The sequence below is a fragment of the Ursus arctos genome, unplaced genomic scaffold, assembly GCF_023065955.2.
Source record: "Ursus arctos isolate Adak ecotype North America unplaced genomic scaffold, UrsArc2.0 scaffold_2, whole genome shotgun sequence".
In the NCBI taxonomy this organism is placed as follows: Eukaryota; Metazoa; Chordata; class Mammalia; order Carnivora; family Ursidae; genus Ursus; species Ursus arctos.
Window position 1 is genome coordinate 50,958,093 of NW_026622874.1, and position 23,158 is coordinate 50,981,250.

At 37.1% G+C, this 23,158-nt stretch overlaps 1 protein-coding gene across 1 annotated transcript in view; it reads right to left on the reverse strand.

Moving 5' to 3' along the window:
* Positions 1 to 23,158, reverse strand: part of USH2A (usherin) — a 676,313-nt gene that overhangs the window by 298,963 nt on the left and 354,192 nt on the right. The window contains exon 36 of the mRNA XM_026517347.4: positions 4,564 to 4,715. Within this exon, the coding sequence (XP_026373132.2) occupies positions 4,564 to 4,715 (152 nt within the window). The remainder of the gene's footprint in view (positions 1 to 4,563; positions 4,716 to 23,158) is intronic.

Genomic DNA, 23,158 nt, shown 5'->3' on the forward strand with positions numbered 1-23,158 from the left:
CAAAGCATACCTCATGTTTTCTTCCTCCTGCTGTTGAAGCTTAGAATTTGAGCTCCTGACCCAGGCGGTTGTTTGTGAATGCTTTCGGAGTATGTGGATCGGTTCACACTGTGATGGCGCCTATGGCTGTGCATATCCACAGACTCTTTCTGGGACTGCTTAAAAATCATTTTTATGTGATTGCAAAAGAGAAGGAAATGCATAAGATCTGTTTTCGTATGTTCCTGACTGGAGCGGTAGGCTTTTTCGCTTTGTCGAAGTATCTGCCGGCTGGTGGGCATATGCGCACACGTGCACACGTGCACGGGCGCGCGCACACGCGCACGCGCACGCACTACCCCGAGCTGTGAGCTGTGTTGCTAGCAGGTACATAAAAACGGTATCATGCCAGGCAGACATCAAGAAATAAATGTACCTGAGTGACTCCATCCCTAAGGTATAATCACAAAAAAGTTGAAAATTTCATTAATATAGTGTTAATGAACCTAGGCAGAAAGGAGCAAAAGATGAATCAGTTAAAGAGAAGGACTCTGAAAGAAAATGTAATCCTTCACCGCACAGGGGTTTGAGTAGCTAAATATATAAAATGACTAGGTGACCAGAGGATGATAAAATCGGCGAGAAAGTAGAATGGGGTTCAGGATATTTAGCATCTTCTATTAACTGGCTTAAATTTGTTCACTAATCACCACAAACTCATAAGCATCCTCGTAAATGTTTGACCTTTTAAGATGTATTGAATATGTTGATATTTTTGACCTTATTCTTAAATCACAGGCTCATGCCTCACCAGAAGGTGATCAAACACGAAATCCTTAGGCAGGCAAATATTCTCAATTATGAAACCTTCATTCGTTAGGGCGAATACACTTTCCCAATTATGAAAATAAATGTGAAAAAGACAGAGTGTTAATTTTTAATAAGTATGAGGTCATGACATGTTTTATTTTCATCTGAGAAAGGCTATGGGGTTTTTTAGATCTGTAACTCCTACTCATTTTTTTTTAGTCTAGTAACTATGTACCAAAAAATGATAAAGAAACTTGACTGGAAAAATATCAATTCATCATTTTAATATTTCATAACAATGCAATTGGTTTATTATGTCTATGTATATAATTCAAATTATTGCATGGAAAGTGATTTTAAAGCACACCAAATAAAATGAGATTCAAAAAGTTGAAGAATTAAGGGCAATTCCAGATAATTATATTAATGTCCTCAAATATCTGGTTAATTCAAAGTGATATATTTTTAAAATTTCCTTTAGTATCTGGATAAATACCTCAGTTTTTAATCTACGTGAAATTTGGCAATTGTAGTATTTTGTTTCGACTTAGTCTTTAAAAAAAAATCACCTCTTTATCTACCTTGCCTTAAAAAGAATGTTAGGGAAAAGGCATTCTGGAAGGCTGGCTTTTACCTGGAAATCTCCCCTGACACAGAAAACAATTTTTTTTTTAGAATAAATGTGCTATGAAAACATATAAACATTTTAATAAAATTTTCATCTTTAATAAAACTCTTATCATGTACCAGAAATCCTTGAGTAACTATTTCACTGAAAATTTTACATCAATCCTGTTTAAAGTGGGCATTATTTGCCTTTTGTAAGAGTTGAAAAATCTGAGGCTTAGTAGAATAAGTATGTTTGCCAATGAGGCACGAAGAATAATAGCAGGTTTAGGGTGGATTTCCCATTTAGAATTTTCTTGACAATTGCGTATTGCCATGAAGATTTAGATGTCTTGGATAACAAATTTGTTTCTTTGTAAGAAACAAACGTGAAAGGATGAGTATGTGTATGTGTGTGTTTAGGTGTGTTTATGTGTATAAACATGTCATCACCAAGAAACCAAAGCAGCTTTTTAACCATACCCCACGACAGTGACCTATAGTTTCGCATTTCATCCTTAAGAGGGTCCTTGGAGAACTGAATCCAATGAATGTTCCAAGGCCAGACACAGTCATAAAATTCCCAATCTTAGACTCTGCCAGTGTTATCTAACATTGGCTAAGTGGAAAAAACAAACGAAAGCAAAGTGATTTTCCTATGGACAAATTCAATGCATCTTCTTACAGCAACACAAAATGTGAAGGGTTTCTCTCTAATATAATTCAACAATATAATTGAAAGCAAGGATAGCTTTTAAAAAGTTATTTTCTGTTGCATTTCCTGTTAATTTTTCATTATTTCAAACATTTATAAAACTTCAATTACTGGATTAAATTTTACAATGCATATTAGCACCTTAGAATTAGGATCAAAGGCAGTATAAATTGTTTTTAACATTGGAATTTCTTTAAAAGCCAAATATGTTGTGTAAATGGATAAGAACTGAACAAACCACAAAAAAATCTTTTTTTTTTTTCCAGATGGGTACAGAGTAATTCTTTCTGAGTCACAAATAACAGGTAATAAACTTGGTCAGGCTAAAAGCAAAACATATTGAGCTAATACTACATTAAAATAGTAAAAATATGGAATATATATATGCATTTTTATTTTTAAAATATTCTATTTTATCAAATTTGTTCTTACTGTTTTATCCCCTGTATTATTTGAGCTTGCCAGTTTTGAGGGTGAACCATACCACATTCAGGAATGACCATATTTGTCACAAAAATACAGAACAGTATTTCCCTGCATGCATGAAAAAGAATGATACAAAATATGTAAGAGATGTAAAATAAACAGGCTTCTCTTTCCAAAAATCAAGAATTATCATTAAAAAATGTTGTTAGGTGAACAAAAAAAATTGACTCAAAAAAATTTATTTTTCAATTTCTGCCAGCGAAAGATTTAAAAACAGAAATCATGAGTTTTTTGTTTCAATGAAATGCTTGTTGTAACATTGACTTTAGATAAAGAATACCCTTAAGTGATGTGTGTATCTGAATCTGCACTATCCTTCGTGACTGTGATAGATATCCGGGCCGATTTAGAATATCCAGATATGTAATCTCTTAAGGGCACAATATGTACTGTAATCGGTACAACAATATTTTAGAAATCAATTGAAGACCGTAGGTTTTAACTTCTTGGCAGCATATAGTTGACTTGTTCTAAATAAAGACACTGTTGTTCAATCCCAGTGATTAGAGATGGATCATTGACTTGGGAAAAGCGTTTGCATACTGAGCACAGGATAAAGAAAAGTACCAAGGGGAGAAAATAACCCTGCTTTACGTCAGGACCGAGTCTAGAATGTACGAGGCCATGGCAGAGCGGGTTTTACAATCCAATTCTGCTTTCTCCCTTCCCTTCAGGGCACTGTGGCATTTGATTTCTTAAGGTTAACATCGCCTACTATCTTATCTGCACAGGGCGCAGATCAATAACCGTGTCCCCCTTGTTTAAAGTTGCCAGAACATCAAGGGACAGTGTGGGAGCCAATTTAGTAGCCAGAACCACAATGTGCAGTTTATATTTTTGAGAGTCTAGGTTTCAAGCCCATGTGAAGTGTTCTCGTGTTTCTTTCTCTTTTCTTTTGAATGGAGAAGAAAAGCTGGCCTATTGCCATTCCTGCTTTTAAGAGTAAGTAACCATCAGAGGATCTGAGCTATAAAATACTTAATGGCAGTAAAGACTTACAGCTCAGCTCCACCGATAGATGATGTTAGCAGCTTGGAAAGCAACCAACCTCTGAAACGAAATGGAAGGTGTGATCAAAAATAAGGAAGCAAAAATGAAACTGTAGAGCTGTTTTCCAAGGTAATATTTATATAATACACTCTTCAATGAAGACAGAGTGCATTAAAATGATAGAGCATTAGCAAACATTGCCAAAAAATATCTAAAAGTAATGAGCATTTCCCCTAAAAGAAGCTAAATCTAATTAAGAAAAATGCACAAAAATAAAATCTGATGTTTTGAAACTAAAGAATGTCATGCTGGTCTACGACAATTATGCACTATTGAATTTTAAAAATTATATTAAAAAATAAAAAGCATGATTTGTCAATCTTTTAACTGCTAATAAAATATAGGTATATACCATAGATTTCTGAAATGTAGATATCAAAAGCTAATATCCGTGCAATTTTAAATACTGTTCTTATGAAACTATATCACACTGATGCTATCAATCTATTTTATTCTATTAGATGAGGCAAGCTCAACCTTCTAATTGACTGACTTACTTTTTGGGCAGCTGTGTTGCCATACTGTGGCAATTATGGACTTCAAATTGTTTTTACTTTTTAATCATAAACTTACTTAGTTGTTGAGCCCATTATTAGAAAGAAAACCATCCACTTTAAATAAATATGTAACTAAACTAAACCAAATAATATGTACTTCTGCTAAACCAGCCAACTTACCTTGAAAAATTTCAGTGAAATACAGATTCTGTCCTTCACTAGACCTATGCGCAGTCTTGAAATTTATGTTGAATATAAACTCTTACTAAGTCTTAAATAAAATTTTATAAAAAGAAAATCTCCTATCCTGCTTGAAAGCCTAGCTGTGCAGAGAGTGAGTCACCACCACTTACTTCTTCCTTGATATTCACTGTCATCTGACATGGAATACGTTCCCAGAATGTAAATGCACATACTCACCAGCGGGCCCAGAGCACAACCTTTGGCCGTGCATGCTTGGACTCTGAAGGAATGTAAGCTCCAAGGAGCAAATCCATAAGCATGACAGCTGAGTTCTGAGGAATTGTGAATTAATATACCATCTAGATATAGTCCATAGCTTGTGATAACACCTAGGAAGATAATAATGGACTTTTAGCATGACTACCAGATAACAGCAAAGAATGTCTTAAGAAATCAAGCACTCCTTGATGTGATTTCTAATTTCATGGAATTACTGAATCACATGGTATTTTCTCCAGTCTAAACCCCGTCTCTTTCCAAAGGATAAAACAGACATTAAACCGTTAAATATCAAACTATTAATAGAAATAGAAACAGAAATAGAACCCAAGAGTCCCAGTATGGGACTGTTCCTATTACATCATGTTAACTGCTATCATTTGTTTTCCAGATCAAACATGAATAAATTAAGTACATTTATAATATGTATTGCATTCTAAAATTATATGCTTAATAGATGTGCTCTAGAAGTCAAATGACCTTATTTGTTAGTGCATCATACCTTACTCGGATGTGTCAGGCACAGTTCTAAGCACCTGTTGTGTGCGAACTCCTTTTTAACCCTCTCCTAGCATCACCACCAGAATAGAGGCAGTATTGTTATCATTATTTTATAGACGAGGAAATTCAGGCAAGACAGATTAGGTAACTTGCTCAAAATCACAGAGCTGGCCAGTGCTGGAGTCGGGATTTGAACCTAGGAGGTCTGGCTCCAGAACCCACGTTCTCAGCTACAATATTACATAACCTAACCATAAACACCTTGCACAGATTACACAAAGTACATTCATGAGACACTCATGAATGGGTTAGAGAAACTATGATTTACTGGTTTTAATGATCAACTAAAATTTATTTCAGAAGGAAGGTTATGTGTCTTTTCATGAAGTCAACTAGTAGAAATATGATAATTAAATAGTTGCTGAATATGATCATTTGAATTATGCAATCAAAATATTTTCATTAAAAGGAAGTTAGGGGTCTATGTTCCCTGGAATTACAGAATCCCCAAACTGATCAAGCACTGAGAAATAAAACTGCTTACATGCTAAATTAGAACTTCTTATAAAATTAATTTCACAGTGGCTGTTTAATTGCCTCTCTGTAGGATCCCCAAGGCAATCTTGACTCTTCCTCACCTGTGTATTTCTAGAGCTTAGCACCATGCCTAAAACATAGTAGGTACTTAATATATATTGATTGAATTAGTAAATTAATGAACACAAGCCAAGTAAAAATATCAGCATCCAATCTAGAGGGAAAATGTAAGGCTACCTGAAATATGAAGAGAGGCTTGGTAAAAAGATGATATTAAAGAATAGCTCAGAGATAGATTTGGAGAAGGAATGAGTTTTGAAACAGACTCTAGCAAAGTCGAGGTTGTCAAGGAATTTGGCTGGCTTCCAAGAGGCCTGACTTTTAGCCTAGGAACTCCAGATTTGGTCTCATTAATGTCCTGAAGGAAGGTCAAACCTTCACCCGTCATTGCATTAGGGATAGCATTCCTGGTGGGACCATGACATCAAGAGCTTTTTCCCGAGTGACCCTTCCTCCTGGGAGGAAATTGCTCACTTCCAGATCTTGCTCACGATGTTTGGCAGCACCATCATCTGCAAATTTATAGAATGCTGCACTCATTGGCAGGCTATCCTTTCCAATACCGCTTTGGATTTAAAAATCAGTTTATAGCAGAACAAGGAGGGTGTGAGTTACCGCCATAAAAGTTACTACTTTTGTAATATACTTCATCAACTCACAGCCTAAAAGACTGCTGGAACAGCCTCCTGAAGCCCACATTGCGGCCCAGGCTGGGTGATAACACCTGTGGATTTGGGGCTTCCTACAGGATGCTGCACCTGATTTGAGCTAGGGGTCATTATTTGATGCCGGCTTTTCTATAGTGAGAAATGTGGAAATGGGAATCAAGAGAAGGTAGTCAGAGTGTTTCCTCTTACTATTACACTTAATAACCTACATAAAATATTTTTGCTTTCTCCAGCCCCAAAGAGGAATACTTATGTTGTGGGCTGCAAGCAAGTTACCACTAAATTAGAAACAGAATATTACCTGGTAATTTAGGATCCTCATGCAACTAAATCGACAGGCAAGAAAAAAGTTACTTTGTGAAAGGAGAAATTGGCATCCTGCTGCACGCTGACGCTAAGCACATGCACCCTTCAGTAATGAAGTTTTGGGTTACCTTACTAGGTCAAGAATCTGAAACAGATGAGCTACGGGCTGAGAGCAAAGGGAAGAGGCTATAAATACCAACTGCGGCCTTAAACTGGTTTTGGAAATGAGAATTGTAGTGTTATTTCATGCTTTATTTCTTTCATATTACAGGATTTGTATATAATAATTAATTTTCTCTCCTTTTCCCTACTGATTTATATTTAAAAAGTTAATGGGTATTAATTTTATCTTAGTTTTTAAGTTGCAGAGTATCTAGGTAGGTCGTGTCTAAACTCGAGGGAGAATGAACCCAGATGTGAATACAATGATGAGGGTGAGACAATGTACTGTGCGTTGTACAAAGCACAGTAGGATGTTAGGCGGAAGCATGCAGTGATTCTTGCTGGTCATGGAAAGTACTGGAAGGAAGAAGAGTGTGCATGGGTGCTGAATAATCTGGTTATTCATCCAATTCATCTACCAACAACCCTACATCCACACGTCTTTGGTCAGCTCTGTATGCTGGGCTTAAAAGTCCATCCTCTGTATTTGCAGCCCTCTGGCTTGATGGCTTCCTCTTGGATTTTGCCAATAGGAGGCACTGCAAGGAAGGCAGAAACAGGAAGACAGAAAATGTCCACCTTGTAGCTCCAAGAGCTGAGATTTTTGCCGACTGTTGAGAGGTCAGCAGAGGGACAAAGCAGCTGTGGCCTCCAGCAGTCCCGGCAGCAGAAATGCCTCTTCTGTATTCCCCAGCTCTTTCAGTAGTGGACTCTGGCTGGCCTTTAGCTTGGGCTGCAGCAGCGCCTCTTGATGGTTGAAGCATTACATCAGCAAATCTGGCAGCTGGTGGCCGCTGAGGCCGACTCGGAAGCCGAAGACCAGGGAAGTCAGCAGCTCTCTGACAATCACCTTTTTTTGTTTCTGCAGCTATTCCATCACATTCGTAACCAACTCCTTATATTAAATATAGTCTGTCTTCTAGTCCTAGCACATTTTCTGTTTCACTGGTTAGATCCTGGTCAGTACCTCCTTTAAGATTAAAGCTGTTTGTATTTGAACAAGTGGATACTTTTTATTTATTAATTTTTTTGAGCTACTACTTTTTAAATAAAGCTACTGCTCTGACTCATTTTCTTTGATGAGGATAACTTTGTATAGCTTATCTTTTAAGAGCAGGTCTGTTTCTCTCATTTCCAAATTTTGGGGTAAGAGTATTTTACTGTCATGTAGCCTTTTGGTTACACACAAAAAAGTACAGCTGCCAACTTTCTCCTTTATTCTAGTATGACCATCTCTGGTAACTCCGAGAATACTCATAGAAAGTATTCGGTTTAAATCCATTTAATATTCGACACACAAAAGCACAGATGAATTAAAACTAAGAAATGAAAGATATACAATATAAAACTAAATAGTCACAGGAAATTTAAGAGAAGAAAAATGGATAAAATCACAGTAATAATCATGATAAGAAATTATGATATGCCAGGCACTCTGCTAAGCAATCATTTAATCCTCGCTAAAAAAAAAAAAAAAATCTTATGTGCAAATAATGTGTTGGAGAAGCTCTTAAAGAAATTGTAAGACCCTCAAAATGCTATCTACTTGACCTGCATTTCAACAATGACATAGAAAGTACCCAAATCAAAATTTCCGTTTTCTTACATAATTGGGGAACAGAGAATTTCTTTTATGCTAGGATTACATGCATAGTATCTCATTTATCTGACATATTGGGAAATGGCGTATTTCATAGAAGTTAATTTTTGTTGTAACTAAATCTCATTCCTTAAGTACAAACTTTAAGAATCTTAACCATTTTTAAAGGAAATCTTTCTAGCAAGGACTCCGTAGTACTTACCTGTCTTCCCACACAGACTATAATGAATATAATTGAATCATCTTGTGATGACTCAAACCATGAATTAAAAAGACTATATTCTCTAATCGAGTAATACCCTCAGGGACCGATGAGATCTAGGATACTTACCCAGCTTTTACCCTTCACATCATTCAGTGGCTATCCTTAATCCATTCTTATGTCTGCCTTTTGAGTTCTCTTCCTTCCTCCCTCAGTGACAGTCTCTCAAAAGTTTCTTCTTTGCTTTGTCTACCTGACTTAAGCAAGTCAACCCCTAGCAAGCAATGCTAAGAAACTAGATAACCATGACATCTGCAACTATGAATAAAGAAATAATAGACAGTTACTAAGAAAAGAGCTTAGAGTAAGATGAGTACATGGCAAATGAGCTGAGGATAAAATTAAGTGAGATTTGTGACAGTTAATTCAACTGCTCAGAAACTTTTTAGTATCTAGGATGCATCTGAATGGAAAGGTGGGTGAGATTGAAGTCCAGGTTTCATGCAGGTGAGATCGCACGCATGCACGCATGCACACGTACATACAGAGTAACCCAGCATTCTGTAGGTAACCACTATTTGACAGCACTTGTAGGAAGATCTAAGATCAATTATAGATCTAAATTGTAGAATCCAAGTGTACACCGGGTAAGTGTTATCTAACCTTTAAATCATATTGGACACTCTCCTCTCCCTCCCCCACCATACCAACTCCATCACTGAGTCATGTAGACTGTACATTCCCAATTGATCTTTACCCATCACCATACTCATGGCCACCTAGTCCATTCTGCCATCATCTCATATCTGAGAATAATAGCCACCTACATGTTTTGATGCATTATTCATGTTTCCATACAATTCATTCTTCACACTGCAGACAGAGGGCCATTTTTCAAAACACATATCTGAACATGCCACATGCAATCAGTGATCAATCAGACCTGTGCTGAGTACTAGCAAGATGAGAGTTCCCCATCCCAGGATCGGGAAGCTGGGGTCAATGTGAGCACGTTGTGAGGATGGAACAGACTTGTGATGTTGAGCTCTCTGGGTTTTCTACCCTTAGGTCCACCTCTTACCAGCTAATCACCAGATCTCAGGGTCAGACCAAAGTGGGATACCACCATGGTTTAGAGCTGGAGCCTACATTTGTCACAAAAAGGTATCTGAGACAAGCGCAGGTATTTCCTTTAATCTGGTTTAGGGCAAGGCCGTTAGCTATATAATCCAAGTTAAGGACATCCAGTCAAACTTCCTGGTAAATTGGTGGACAATAAGAGATACCATTTGAAAATAACAACCCATTTCTTACCAAGATATGCAGGCAGATGCCATAACTTTTCATTAACAGACTTTTTAGAGTAAATAAAATTAGTATTATATGAACTATTGTATAATTCAGTTCCAGAAACATACGTTTAGTAAGTAATAAGTCTAAAATATGTATTAAGACAACAATTTTTATTGACCTCAGATTCTCAAAGTGTGTAACAAAAACGAATGTAACAAAAACTAATAAATGAATTGTATGGAAACATTTTCAGTGAAGCCTGAGGAGGCACTTTCCTTCTTTGAGTAGAGTACAGGACATGTATGAATAGGTTTGAAAAAAAGTAAAACAAAAAGTTCTTAGGATGCCGTGTAAGTATTTTTGAAATTATAAAACACTTAATTATTTAAAAATGTATTGAACACTCATATTGAGTCAAATAATAGGCAATATGCTTGATATGAATTATTTCCATTAACTTTAACAACATCAAGAAATAAGTGTTATTTGCCTTGTTACAGAGTTAGGGGAAGGGACTCTTAGAAAGGTTAAGCTATTTTCCAAGGTCATACAAATAAATATCAACTCAGGCTTGGAACCTGGCAATCTCATCCCCCTACTACCACTGCTCCTCTTATTCATTTCCAACTTAACTCTCTCTGCTAAAATACTTAGGAATCCACTCAAATTAAGAACTGGATGAACACATTCTGGCCCTACAAGCAATTAAGTTGCACGTAATGAAAAGCTTAATATATATTCACTGGAAGTCAATTCCTAAAAGGTACTATGCTTGGTACTTTGGGGGATAGAAAGAATAAGAAATAATATCTGCTTTTATGGAAGTAAGAAAAGGGTTAAACACAGGTCTAATTAAACAATTCAAGAGTTAAATAAAAGTGATAAGCACCACAAAAACTTTATGCCCAACAAATGGCATAGACATACAGGAGCTTCTAGCAGGGGACAATCACTCTGGCTAAAGTGAGTCCTAAAAGCTTTTTAGAGCGGCCGGGGCTTCTGTGCAAAGCAGCTGGGTCTTCCATAAAAGGCAAAATGTGAAAAGGCCATGTCTCAGAAAGATGTTCCTGGTGGGGAAAAGACATTTACCAATGCCTGGAAACAAGAAAATGCAAGGTATAGTAAAGACATCCAGAATAGATCCGTATTCTGTTGCTACTGTTGTAACTGGTGAAAGCCTAATAGAAAATAGGCCTTCAAAAGGACGTGCAGACCTTGAATGCCACTCCAAGGGTTGGGGATTTTATGATGCGCAGGAGAACCATGGGCATTTTTGTGTATTGACCAGGGGCAAAATAAACGTCGTACTTAGACGGATTAATTTAGAGTCACACATGCAATAGACTGGAGTAGGGAAAACCATGGAGGTAAGGAGAAGGGCAGCTGAAAATATCAAAAGGAAAAAAATAATTTTTAAAGCCACCTTTTCCTGAATATATAGTAATGAGTTGTGACTAAGGGAGGGTTGTGGGAATTGTAGCAGTAGTGTGGAACTCTAAGAGACAAATACCTTTACAGTTTTATATACTTTCTCTTCTTTAGTAAAACAAATTTGAGATGCTTAGGGCTGAGGTGCATTAGAGCTCAGTATGGCATCATGGGTCACTAGTCAGGAAAGAGAAGGGTCTATCCGCCTTAGTCAGAGAGGGTCTGTGAGGGTAGCCGTGAAAGACTCCCAAAAGCCTGCTACCAAAGAACTAACTTACCTCTCTACTACTGGTTTCAAAGGGGACTCTTTTTCAATTGGGGGATTAAAAACAAAGTCACAGCCCTGTTTGGCATCTTGACTGTATCAGTGTCAAAATCATAGTTGTGATCGTGTACTATAGTTTTGAAAGTACCCTGGAGGAGCTGGGCAAAGGGTCAATGAGATCTCTCTGCATAATTTCTTATGACTGAATGTGAATTTGTAACTATCTCAACGGGTAACGTTTCATTAAAATGCAAAACAAATACTGTTCTGTAGGAAAGCATGCAAGGTAAGAATAGGCAAATGCTTGAAAGTCAGAGGACATTTATGCTGAAAAATTAACAACAGTATTTGTGTTTTATATCAGGTACCATTCAATCCTCAGGAAAAACCCTTGAAGGCAAAAAAAAAAGTTTCAGTTTCCCTTTAGAGATGAGAAAAACAAGTGTGAGAAAGACCAAATAACATAGCCAATGCCAGATAGCTAGAAAGAGTCAGAGCTATGGGTTGGTGTGACATGCAGAAACATTCGGATTGAACAGTACACAGAATATTACACTCTCCAACTTCTGTGCACCTATTTTTCTCTATATTTTTAAAATTATTTTAAAACATAACATAGAAAAGTACATAAAATATGTTATATCTTAAAGATGAACTAAAAGTGAAAAGCTATATAACCATCACCAAGATTAAAAAATAAAATATTACCAGCACCCCACAAATCTCCAACACGCCATGAATCTTCTATGTGTCCTCCCTCATTCCAACTCTTTCTCTTCCTCACAGATAACTGTGTTGATTTTTAAAATATGATTTCCTTGCTTTTCTACTTAAGAATGCATCCATAAAAATGTAATTAAGTTTGGTATATTTTTAAATTTTGTATTAATAGAATCATATAATATAGAGTTGGGGGGGCACCAGGGTGGCTTAGTCAGTTGGGCATCTGACTCTTGATCTCAGCTGGGGTCTTGATCTCACAGTCATGGGTTTAGTCCCGGCATTGGGCTCCACACTGGGTGTGGAGCCTGCTTAAGAAAAGATAAATATGTATTTTGGGATCTTTTCCTATTCACCATAATAAGCATGAGTCCTATCTGTCTTGTTAAGGGTAGTCACACTTCACTCATTTCCATTGCTGCATTATATTCCTGCACAGTACAATTCATTCATTTATTCTATTGTTGATATTTGGATTGTTTCCACATTCTGTCTCTTACATCACTGCATCTGTTATCATTTTTGCACATGTGTTCTGAGGCAGACGTGAAGCTCCCTAACACAGATCCTGGAGTGGAATTGTTGGGATATTTTCAATTTTGCTAGACAACACCCAACTATTTTTCAAAGTGCATCAGTTCTCATTATGACCCATAGTACATGGGAGTTCTTATTGTTCCATATCCTTGCATGGTCATAGTTTTGAACTATGCCAGTATTATATGTGGTAAAATGGCATCCTGTTGTGGTATTATTTTTTATTTCCAGCTTATTAAACAGGTTGAGCACATGTCCTTATGTTCACCAGCCATTTACTTTTTGTTCTTTTGTGAAATGCTTTTTCAGATCTTTCCCCAGTTCATTATTATTATTGTAACAATATCTCTGAATATATTATCATTGACAAAGTGTGTAAGAAAATAATGAATGAAGTACAGAATTTGGGGTTCATTTCTTCTAAGCTTAAGTTTATATATTTTAAAAATGTTATTGAAATATGGTTGATAGACAATGTTGTATTAAAGTATACAATGTGGTGATACAACAAATCCGTGGATTACCCAGTGATCACCATGATAAGCGTAGCTGCCATCGGTCACTATACAATGCTATTACAATTATTATTGGCTACATTCCCTCCCCAGTTTATTATTGATTCCTAAGATTTATATATTCCAAATACTAGTCTTCTGACGGTTACGTGTGTTAAAATATTATATCCCACTCTATTACTTATCTCTTCAGGCACTTCATTTATAGCACATTTTGATGAAAGAAGGGTTCTTAATTTTAGTCACCCTTTTATCATTTTGAATTTACCTAACTATCTCTAATAATCCTATTTGCCCAAAAGTCTCTTTTGTCGGATATGAAAATAACTACACCAACTTTCTTTTCTTCTTTTTACCCTTTCCTTTCAGCCTTTTGGTTTGCTTTTGTTTGAGAAGAAAGGGGTTGACAGCTAGTTCAGGGGTCTTTCCGTCAGCCTTTAGGACTCCTGAGGATCTAAGTGTTGGCTGTATCCTCCTAGCAACACTAACTCAAGATAAATGAGAATCCATCTGAGGACTGTATACTGGACCAAACACCTGACATCACGGCTGACATTGTTTATAAGTAAATGGTTAGCTGGTATTGATGAGAGCTACGCCAAAGAATGCACACGAGTCAGGTATCTGGTAGCCTTGTGGCGGCGTAAGAGCTGCGATTTCATCCAATGATATTCGATTAAGCTTTTAGAAAAAAGGAGGGTGAGCACACGGCCTTTCTCTCATGACCACACGCCTTTAAAACCTGGTCAGGAAGCTCACGTTTTCAAAGCTTTTGTTTCTTTATCAATAAAATGGGGGTCATATTCTTTGCCCTGGTGGCCTGACAGAGTTAATGTGAAAACCAAATCAGTGAACATATATGCAAGTACCTTAGGAACTAAGTGTGATGCATATAAGAGGGATGAACTTAGAGTTGTCTCTTCCTTCAAGTCTAAATTAAAGCCTTATTTGCTGTGGGAATCTTGCCTTAGACTATCTCTTCCTACGCTGATCTATGTCATGTACTCCACATCTCTTGTAAAAAATAACTACCCTTGGGGCGCCTGGGTGGCACAGCGGTTAAGCGTCTGCCTTCGGCTCAGGGCGTGATCCCGGCGTTATGGGATCGAGCCCCACGTCAGGCTCCTCTACTATGAGCCTGCTTCTTCCTCTCCCACTCCCCCTGCTTGTGTTCCCTCTCTCACTGGCTGTCTCTATCTCTGTCAAATAAATAAAAATAAAATCTTTAAAAAAAAATAACCTACCCATCTCTCAGAGGCACATTTTAGACAGGTCTGTATTCTCTACTGGTATGCTGTCTGTCATCACCTAGCAGTTTCTTATGTGTGTGCTATTTAAGATTCCTCCCTACCCCAATCAAGTCCAGAAAGCACAGTGTGAAAAAACAAACAAACAAACAAACAAACAAGTCCTTACCAAGTGCTGTAAAATACTTTTTGAAAAAACATCTGCTGGATTTAGTGGATTTGGTTTTTAGTAGTTATCTGACGCCTCAGTAAATATTCATGGAGTACCTACTATGTGCCAGCCATTGTGTTCTAAGCTGAGAATACCCAGAACAGTCCTGGTTCCTGCATTCACAAAACTTTCAATCTATGTGAGAAGACAGACCAAGTGGATTATGTGTGTGTAAAGATTATTAAAGGAGAACAGATGGAAAAGAATCAAAAATGGGAGTGGCGGGGGAGGCAGATGCTAACCTAATCTCGGTGGATTAGGAAATTAAATTTATCTGCGAAACTCATGTTTAGGATGACTTTGGCCCTTGGACCTACTTCATCAAGAGGAAAACTGTCACAAATCATTATCTGATTAATTATAACAAATAAATATTTCACAATAATTAATAGAAAGCTTTCAATGAGATATCAATGAGTTGATTACTATTTAAAAAAGTAAATATCACAGACATATTAGATAAACAATCTATCTACAACTCTTGAACATCATCCTCCTTATTTGCTTTTAAAATGTCTGGAGTGCCAAAACAAAGTTTAACGGAATGGAATTTTTGTTTACTTATTTACTTTTGCTATTCCCAGAATGCATTTTACATTTATCTCTACATCCAGCCCCCAAATTCTGTGTGTTAAGTATGGGTTATACGAGATTTAAAAATCAGGTAAGGACTCAGCAGAAACTTGATGGCAACTCAACCTCATTTACGAAGCTATGGGCAGAGATAAGGGAAAGCACCCAGTGGTGATAATGCATCCCCAGCTAGTTATAGTTAGGACTCCTAGGAGACCATGCTAACTAGTTAAGTAGGAGCCCATAAACACCCTCAAATTTGCAAGGGAAAGGATGAGAACAGATTGGGGAACCTGGACAAAGAGCTGGAGTTACAGGGAAGGGCCGTTGGGTAGGAGCTATAGCTTTTGGTGGAGGAATACTGCCCTGGAGCCTAGAGTCCGGGAGAATGGGAACAAAGCCTTTAAATTCTGAGACTTCGTTCTCCTCCCACCCTCTCATCTCTTGCTGCTGCCGCCACCGCCCATGGACACACCAAAAGGAAGCCAGAGAGAGAGAGCCAGCTCATTGACACTGTGAGTAAAGGTCAACCTTGTAGGATTCAGGGCTGAAGGGAAGAACAAAGAGTGGATCCAGAGAGGCCAAAAAATATATACATCTAACATTAAAAAATTACGGTAATGCATTATGTTACACCATTTTGTATTTTCTGTGCTTTTCTCTTGCTTATTCTCTTATGCTAATAATCGGTAAGCTAGCTATAACAAAATGAAACAATATAATGCTGTGTGGTAAGGGGAATCAGGTTATCTAATCCAGTTCTACAAATTCAGTTCTGCAGTGGATAATCCACAAAATGGATATTTAATTCCCATTGGCTCTCCAAGGTAAGCAGTTTCAAGATTATCACCTTTCTCTTTCTATAATGGTAGAATCTTTAAGGTGTTTAATTTTCACAGGGAAGCTGAATCATAATTGTCCATAAAGCACATCCACTGGGATATATATCTTTGTGCCTCTTCATCATGTTCTGTCAAATTGTGTTTCCTAAGGTGCTCAATAGGTTGTCATCTATAACCAAGGAAATTCAACACAAGTACAATACGGTGTAAATTTAATACGAGGTATCTCTATTTACACTGAAAAATTCTGTTTACTGTAAGAATTAAACAACAATGCTTTAGTGTGTCATAAAAATAACATGTATAGTGAATATAGATACTCCAAACATATTTGTTTTTTTTTTTCTCCTAGAAGAGCATGGCAATATGAATATCAACTGTGGGTTTTCCCCCAAGGTCCAGATGATGATTGAATGTGGCAGATATATCCCTGTGTGAATACTTGATCCTTCAATTAAAAAGGAAAAGAGAGAACAGCTTTCACATTGTGGAATAATGCCTTATTACTGTTATGCTCTCCTAAAAATGGAATCAACGGAATCTAAAAAAGATTGTGCTTGGGAAATTCTACCTGACAAACTGATTGGAGGTGTTTCATAAAAGTTACACAAGGTTTGCTCAAAACTGTCAAGCACTTTTCCTAAGTGATTCACTGAATTCTATAATCCATTTCTCCTATTAAAATAACTGAGCAATTCCAGGAAAGAAAATAGAATTGCATTTTGGCTGGTTAAAAATAAAGTTAGTTCAAAATAAAAAGTTGGAAAAATAGTTATTTCTTCAAAACCAGAGAAAAATCGGAACAGAGATCTTAAGAATTTTGAATATTGTCACTGCAAATGATGCATCAAACGAGTCAAAGCATCTAAAATTTTTTTTTCATGTGGCTAGATGGAATCCTGAATTATGAGCTTTTCTACAAAATGTAGAGGCGGGAGAGTACAGTGAATAAAATCATGAATTTTTTGTGTCATTCACACCTTGCTTTGTATTACATTCCTACTTAACAAGTTGTCTTGAGCAATTAATACTACAAATCTGAGTTTCCACAGCCGAATGTTAGAATAGCAATTGCCATTTCGTGGCTCGTTGTGAGGATTAAAGTGCCTGGTACACAGTTCTAAGCTGGAGCTATTCCTACTACTCTTACCATCAGTGGTGGTAGGAAATCAAATACTTCCTTCTTTGTATGGGGAATCACTTAGTATTTACTCACACGCCTTCATGTATAGAGACTAGAAAAGCCTATTTCTTTCTTATCATTTCTTAATGTGAAGGATGACATATACAGAATATGTATAAAAGTCCTATAGTTAATTATTTCTCTACCACACATTTCTGAAATCATATATATGCTTAAAAACTGAACTAAATGGGGGTGCCTAGGGGACTAAGTTGGTTGACTGTCCGACTCGTGGTTTCGGCTCAGGTCGTGATCTCAGGGTCATGATATCAAGTCCCGTGTCCAGCTCCATGTTCAGTGCAGAGTCTGTTTGAGACTCTCCCTCTCTCTCTACCCCTCCCCCTGCACTTGCTCTCTCTCATTGTCTCTTAAATAAATAGACAGATAAAATCTTAAAAAAAAAACTGAACTAAATCTTCTTTCAATAATGTTCTATTGTCTCCATGGTATTATGTGTAAGTCTGCAAAAGTAATCAACTTCCTAAATTCTTTCCGTTCTTATTGACACGGTTGCCACTGTCTTGGGACATATCCACATATAAATTCTCAAAAAGCCAGCCCAGTACAAAAGGCTGAATTAGGAAAATATTTTCATAGGTTCCTTAAGTACTCTTTCTTTTCTCAAGAAGTCCCTGGAACCCTGTCTAATGGGTGCCCGCTCTCCTTCTCCTGTATGCATCTTGACATTACCTAATCTTGATAGCAGGAACAATCTACCCTTTCACACAGAGGCATGCAAAACAGATCCAGTTTCAAGTGCTGTCACTCTTTAGAATCTTGACAGATCACCAGGCTGAGAAGATCTTACGCCAAACGACTAGGTCTTTGAGCCTTCAGCAGGCCAAGAGGGAGATGCCTTTTTGCTGCCTTTGAAATCATTCCTCCATATTATTAATTATAAAACATGCTGTAAATGTGCGTTTGCATGTATTGTATGATTGCATATGCATATACTTCTCACATCCACACTAACCATGTCATCATCGTCCCTATTATCAGCAAACATTAATTCCTTCAACAGCTATTTAATACCCATCTACCCATGACTGGAACCCTGCCAACTGCTGGCACTAGAACCGTGAACCAGGCCACAGAGGACAAGGTGCATCCCTGCCCTTATGTGGGTCATGATCTAACAGGGAAACTGTTCTAGTAAATTTACTTAAGTAAAGATAGTGGATAGATACAAGCAACTATAAATATTAATTAAGGATAAGTATTTCATATTCTATATTTCTAGTTACTATTTAAAAAATGTATTCAAATTACTTTCAAATGTCACTACACAGTATGCTAGGTAATGAGGAATACGTTTGGGGTAGTCAGATATTGATGCTGATTTTAGCAAGGGGGGCTGCAAGTGTGAGGAAAAAACATATTTACAGATTCCGAGGCCTAGGCTTCTGAAAGGGAATATGGCTCATGAGAATTCGGAAGCTCTCAAAAGCATAGTTCTAATTATGCAATTGTAATCTTCACAACATAGGTCACAAATTTATTAGACAGTAATCCTTTGTGCCACTTCTCACTGATGGCTAATGGTATGACAAAGGAAGAGTCCAGGTGCTATACAATAAAGGGTTCTTATCTCCCTAAAAGTAGCTCTTATTCAGGTTTTAAAATCTGCCTGAAATCGCAGCCTGCAGAGAACACCTTTGCCAGAGGGAACATGGATGCCAAGCGCTCTGATTAGAGAAACAGAGCTGGAATGTCATACCACCATTTTTGCAGGTAAGTGAAGCAAGGGACTAGAATTCGGTAGGACACATTTGAGGCAAAGCAAAGCCTTAGGTGTGAATCAAGCGATAAAGACCCAGTACTTAAAAACTACTTGGTAGAGGAAGGCAATTAATAGCAAGTAGCATTATTTATAATAGCAAAATCATGGAAACATAAATATCCACTGATAAAACATGGGTCACAAAAGCTGTGGTTTTATTCAGTGGGATTTCACTGCCTTTTGAAACACTGAAGCTGGGCTCTATCTGCTTAACTGCCATGGAAAGATATCTCCATCATGTTGTCAAGTGAGAAAAGCAAGTTGCACAACAAGACAGATAGTATGATCTCACTTCGGTTTAACAATTGTATATTTTATGTATCTATATTTATGTGAGTATTAATTGAAACTTCTGTTTGTTTTAAACTAACACAGCCCTTAACCTTTTCTTCTTCTGGTTTAAAAGTTTGTTGCATTTTATTATATCCTCTCTACATCATATTTTTAAAATTGTGGTAAAAAAACACAACCTAAAATTTACAATCTTAACTATTTTTCAATGTATAGTACAGATTGTTAACTAAATGCACATTGTTGTATAACAGAGTTCTAGAACCTTTTCATCTTGCAAAATTGAAACGTATTCATTGAACAGCAAGTCTCCATTCCCCACAGCCCCTGATTCTTTCTATGTGTTTGATGACTTCAGATACCACATATATGTGAAATCATGCAGTGTTTGTCTTTTTTGCAACTAGTTTCTTTTAGTTAGGATAATGTCCTCAAGGTTTATCTATGTTGTAACATGTGACAATTTCTTTTTTTAAGGGCAGAATAATATTCCATTGTGTATATATACACACCACATTTTGTTTATCCATTCATCCATCTATGGACATTTGGGTCTCATCCATCTCTTGGCTAACGTGAATGATGCTACAGTGACAGTGGGAATGCAAGTATCTCTTCAAGATCCTGCTTTCAGTTCTTTTGGATAAATACTCAGAAGTGGATTGTTGGATCACACAGTAATTCTATTTTTAATTTTTTGAGGAATTTTCCATACTGTTTCCCATAATGGCTGCCCTATTTTACGTTCCCGCCAACAGTGCCCACGGGTTCCAATTCCTCAACATCCTTGCCAACATTTATTATCTTCTGTGCATTTATTTTTTCTTTTGGTGGTGCTAACCAGCAGAGTTTTAATTGAGCATCTATTATGTGGGTCAAGCACTATTCTTAGAACTGCTGGTAGAGCACAGAACAAAAGATTCCAGAACAGGAAAATTTTTCAGAGTGCATGAAACATGTCCTGAAGCAAATAGCAAGCTTCCCAGAACAAGCTGTGAAGTAAGAGCAGGTTGGGAGACAAAGAAGAGAATGGCATTCAGAAGGGCAAGAGACCATTTTCTGAGCCTCTGGGTCAGGATTATCACAAGCCTCTGATGAGTAGAAAGTGACTGTTTAAATCAGAATCATTTGTGAAAGGCAGAGAGCCTGTTTCCTAAGCCACGCTGGCTAAAGGCAACCACTTGCTGGATAGGCAAGAACTAGACATTTATATCAGAACATTTAATATCTCTCATATTTTGTCACATATGGGCATATACTTGGAAATATGCATACTTCTTATTACCGAAAGTGGGTTTGTTGTTTCTCCATATTTTTTTTCATGTTAATAAGTCCTAGTGAAATAATCTATTGAGATATATAACCGACTAACAGAGTCAAGATTCTGGATCCCAGCATGTGCAAAACCATGCAAGAAGCAACTGTTACACAACATGACAGTACAAATGCTTATGAATCTCTGGACTTGCCACGTCTAATGGAGACCCAGAGGGACGACACTCCCACACCTGTAGGGCTCCTCTGGGAGCTTCTTCTCCATACAGTTGGCACCTTATTCACATCCCTACCTTGTGACCATTTGTTCCCCTAAGGAACCTTAATATCCTTAAGATCAGGGATTAGACAAATTCATTTTGGTATCATCAGAATGATGGGACCTAGTAGGTCATCAAATAATTGACTTTGAATGAACAAATTAAGATTTTTGCAGGGTATGAGGAAGCTCTTGAAGTTACCTGGGTGAGAAATATCAGTGACCTTCCTTAGAGGAGTGCACTTGAGGGTCATGTGGTAAGACAAGCCAGGAGTGAGCCAGGGTTGAAGTCAAGAATGCCACCCAGGCTTCTGGCTGGCGTGACTGGGTTGTGCTAATCAGGGAGAGGAGGAACACAGGAAAAAGGGCAGGTAGAGGGGCAGAGAATATGAGAAGAAATCAACTTGGGTATGTTGAATATAAAGGGTAATAAAAATCCATGTGGAGGTCTCCAGATCTCGGGGTCCTGGGATTGAGCCAAGTGTTGGGCTCCCTGCTCAGGGAGAGCCTGCTTCTCCCTCTCTCTCTGCTCCCCCCCAGCTTGTGCTTTCACTCTCTTTCTCAAATAAATAAATAAAATCTTAAAAAAAAAAAAAGAGAGGCCCATGTTTAGTTCTGAGGAATGAGTTAGATTTCCACAGTAAAGATGGAAAGAAAATAGGGGTTGTCAACACCAGTTTTACAATCAAGAGAACTGGGGCTCATGGAATTTAGTCCATCTCCCAAAGTAACACACTACTACACAGCAGGGATAATATTTGTCTCGAGGCCTACTTGACTCCACACCCACGTCTTGCAACCCTACAGTAAGCCGTAAGTATTCTTGAAAGGAATGTGTGGTACAAGGCTCTATAAATGTAGGTTGAGTCATAAGCTGGGAGTGACCTGAATACCAGACTAAAGAATTTGGATTTTATTCTTCAGATTTTTAGGGGGAAGTATGGGCGCTTTAAAAACAAATAGCGGAACAATCAGATTTTCCCTCTCCAGATGATAGACAATAAAAATCAAACACTGGAAAATTTGGGGCAAGGGCAGAGAAAAGTAGGGGCATGAAAGTTAACTGTTTTCTTTTTAAAGGAACACTATTACTTTTTAAATGTGTAACCATTGCCCCACAACAAAAATTTTGAAAATTCTGATGTGATTAAACACAAGGCTTTAGAATACAATGAAAGTGTTTACACAAACCTCCAAAATCTCTCAAACTCTTTTTGGTTCAATGAATACATTTTGAAACTGCTTGTAAATGCATCAAAACATAGTATGCAAATATTCTTTGAAATGTAGAAAGTATTTCTCTGGTCCACCTAGGATTCTGAGTATACTTGCAGTTCCAGGTGCCATGACCAACTGGTATGAAAGAAAATGTTCTACTATGCAAATCACATAATGGCAATAAACAGCAATCCAAATGGAATAAATCACTAACATTTGCATTGCCACCTATGGGCTAGATACATTTGTGGAGCACGAAGTATGACAAGATTTTTTGACTGTTTCATGTAAGTATCAAATAGAGATCCATTTATTTTTTTATTAGGAAATTTGTAACAGTACGGGAATCACTTCAATAGCAGAGATAATCACTCACTCTAATTATTTGAGCTCTCTATCACCTCAAATATATCTAATGCATTTGCCAAAAGTTTAATTAAAATGAGATGACTGGAATAATTAATATCATAGTAAACATAAGACAAACTAATAAAATGACCATTTTTTCCTTCCATCCTTTTTGGCTATGCTAAAGGAGGCCATCTCAATTTTCAGTAACAAGCTACTTAAAACAATTTCTAGGGTATTAAAAGTCTTGATGTTTATCTTAAAGGGAACAAAATTTGGTGTTACATAAGTTTCCATCAGTGTGGAACAATGATAGTATGTTGTGTGAAACTTAAAGATATTTCCAATAAATGAATAAAGTAATTTCTACCTCCAAGTTATTACAAATTCTTTGTAATGAGATTTTATTTTAGCCAACTTTAACTGGCTAACAATTCTCTAAACTATGCAAAGATGTATATATCACTTAGACACAATCAACTTGGAGTTAAACAAGTATAAACACATATTTTTAATACATGCACAGTTTAAA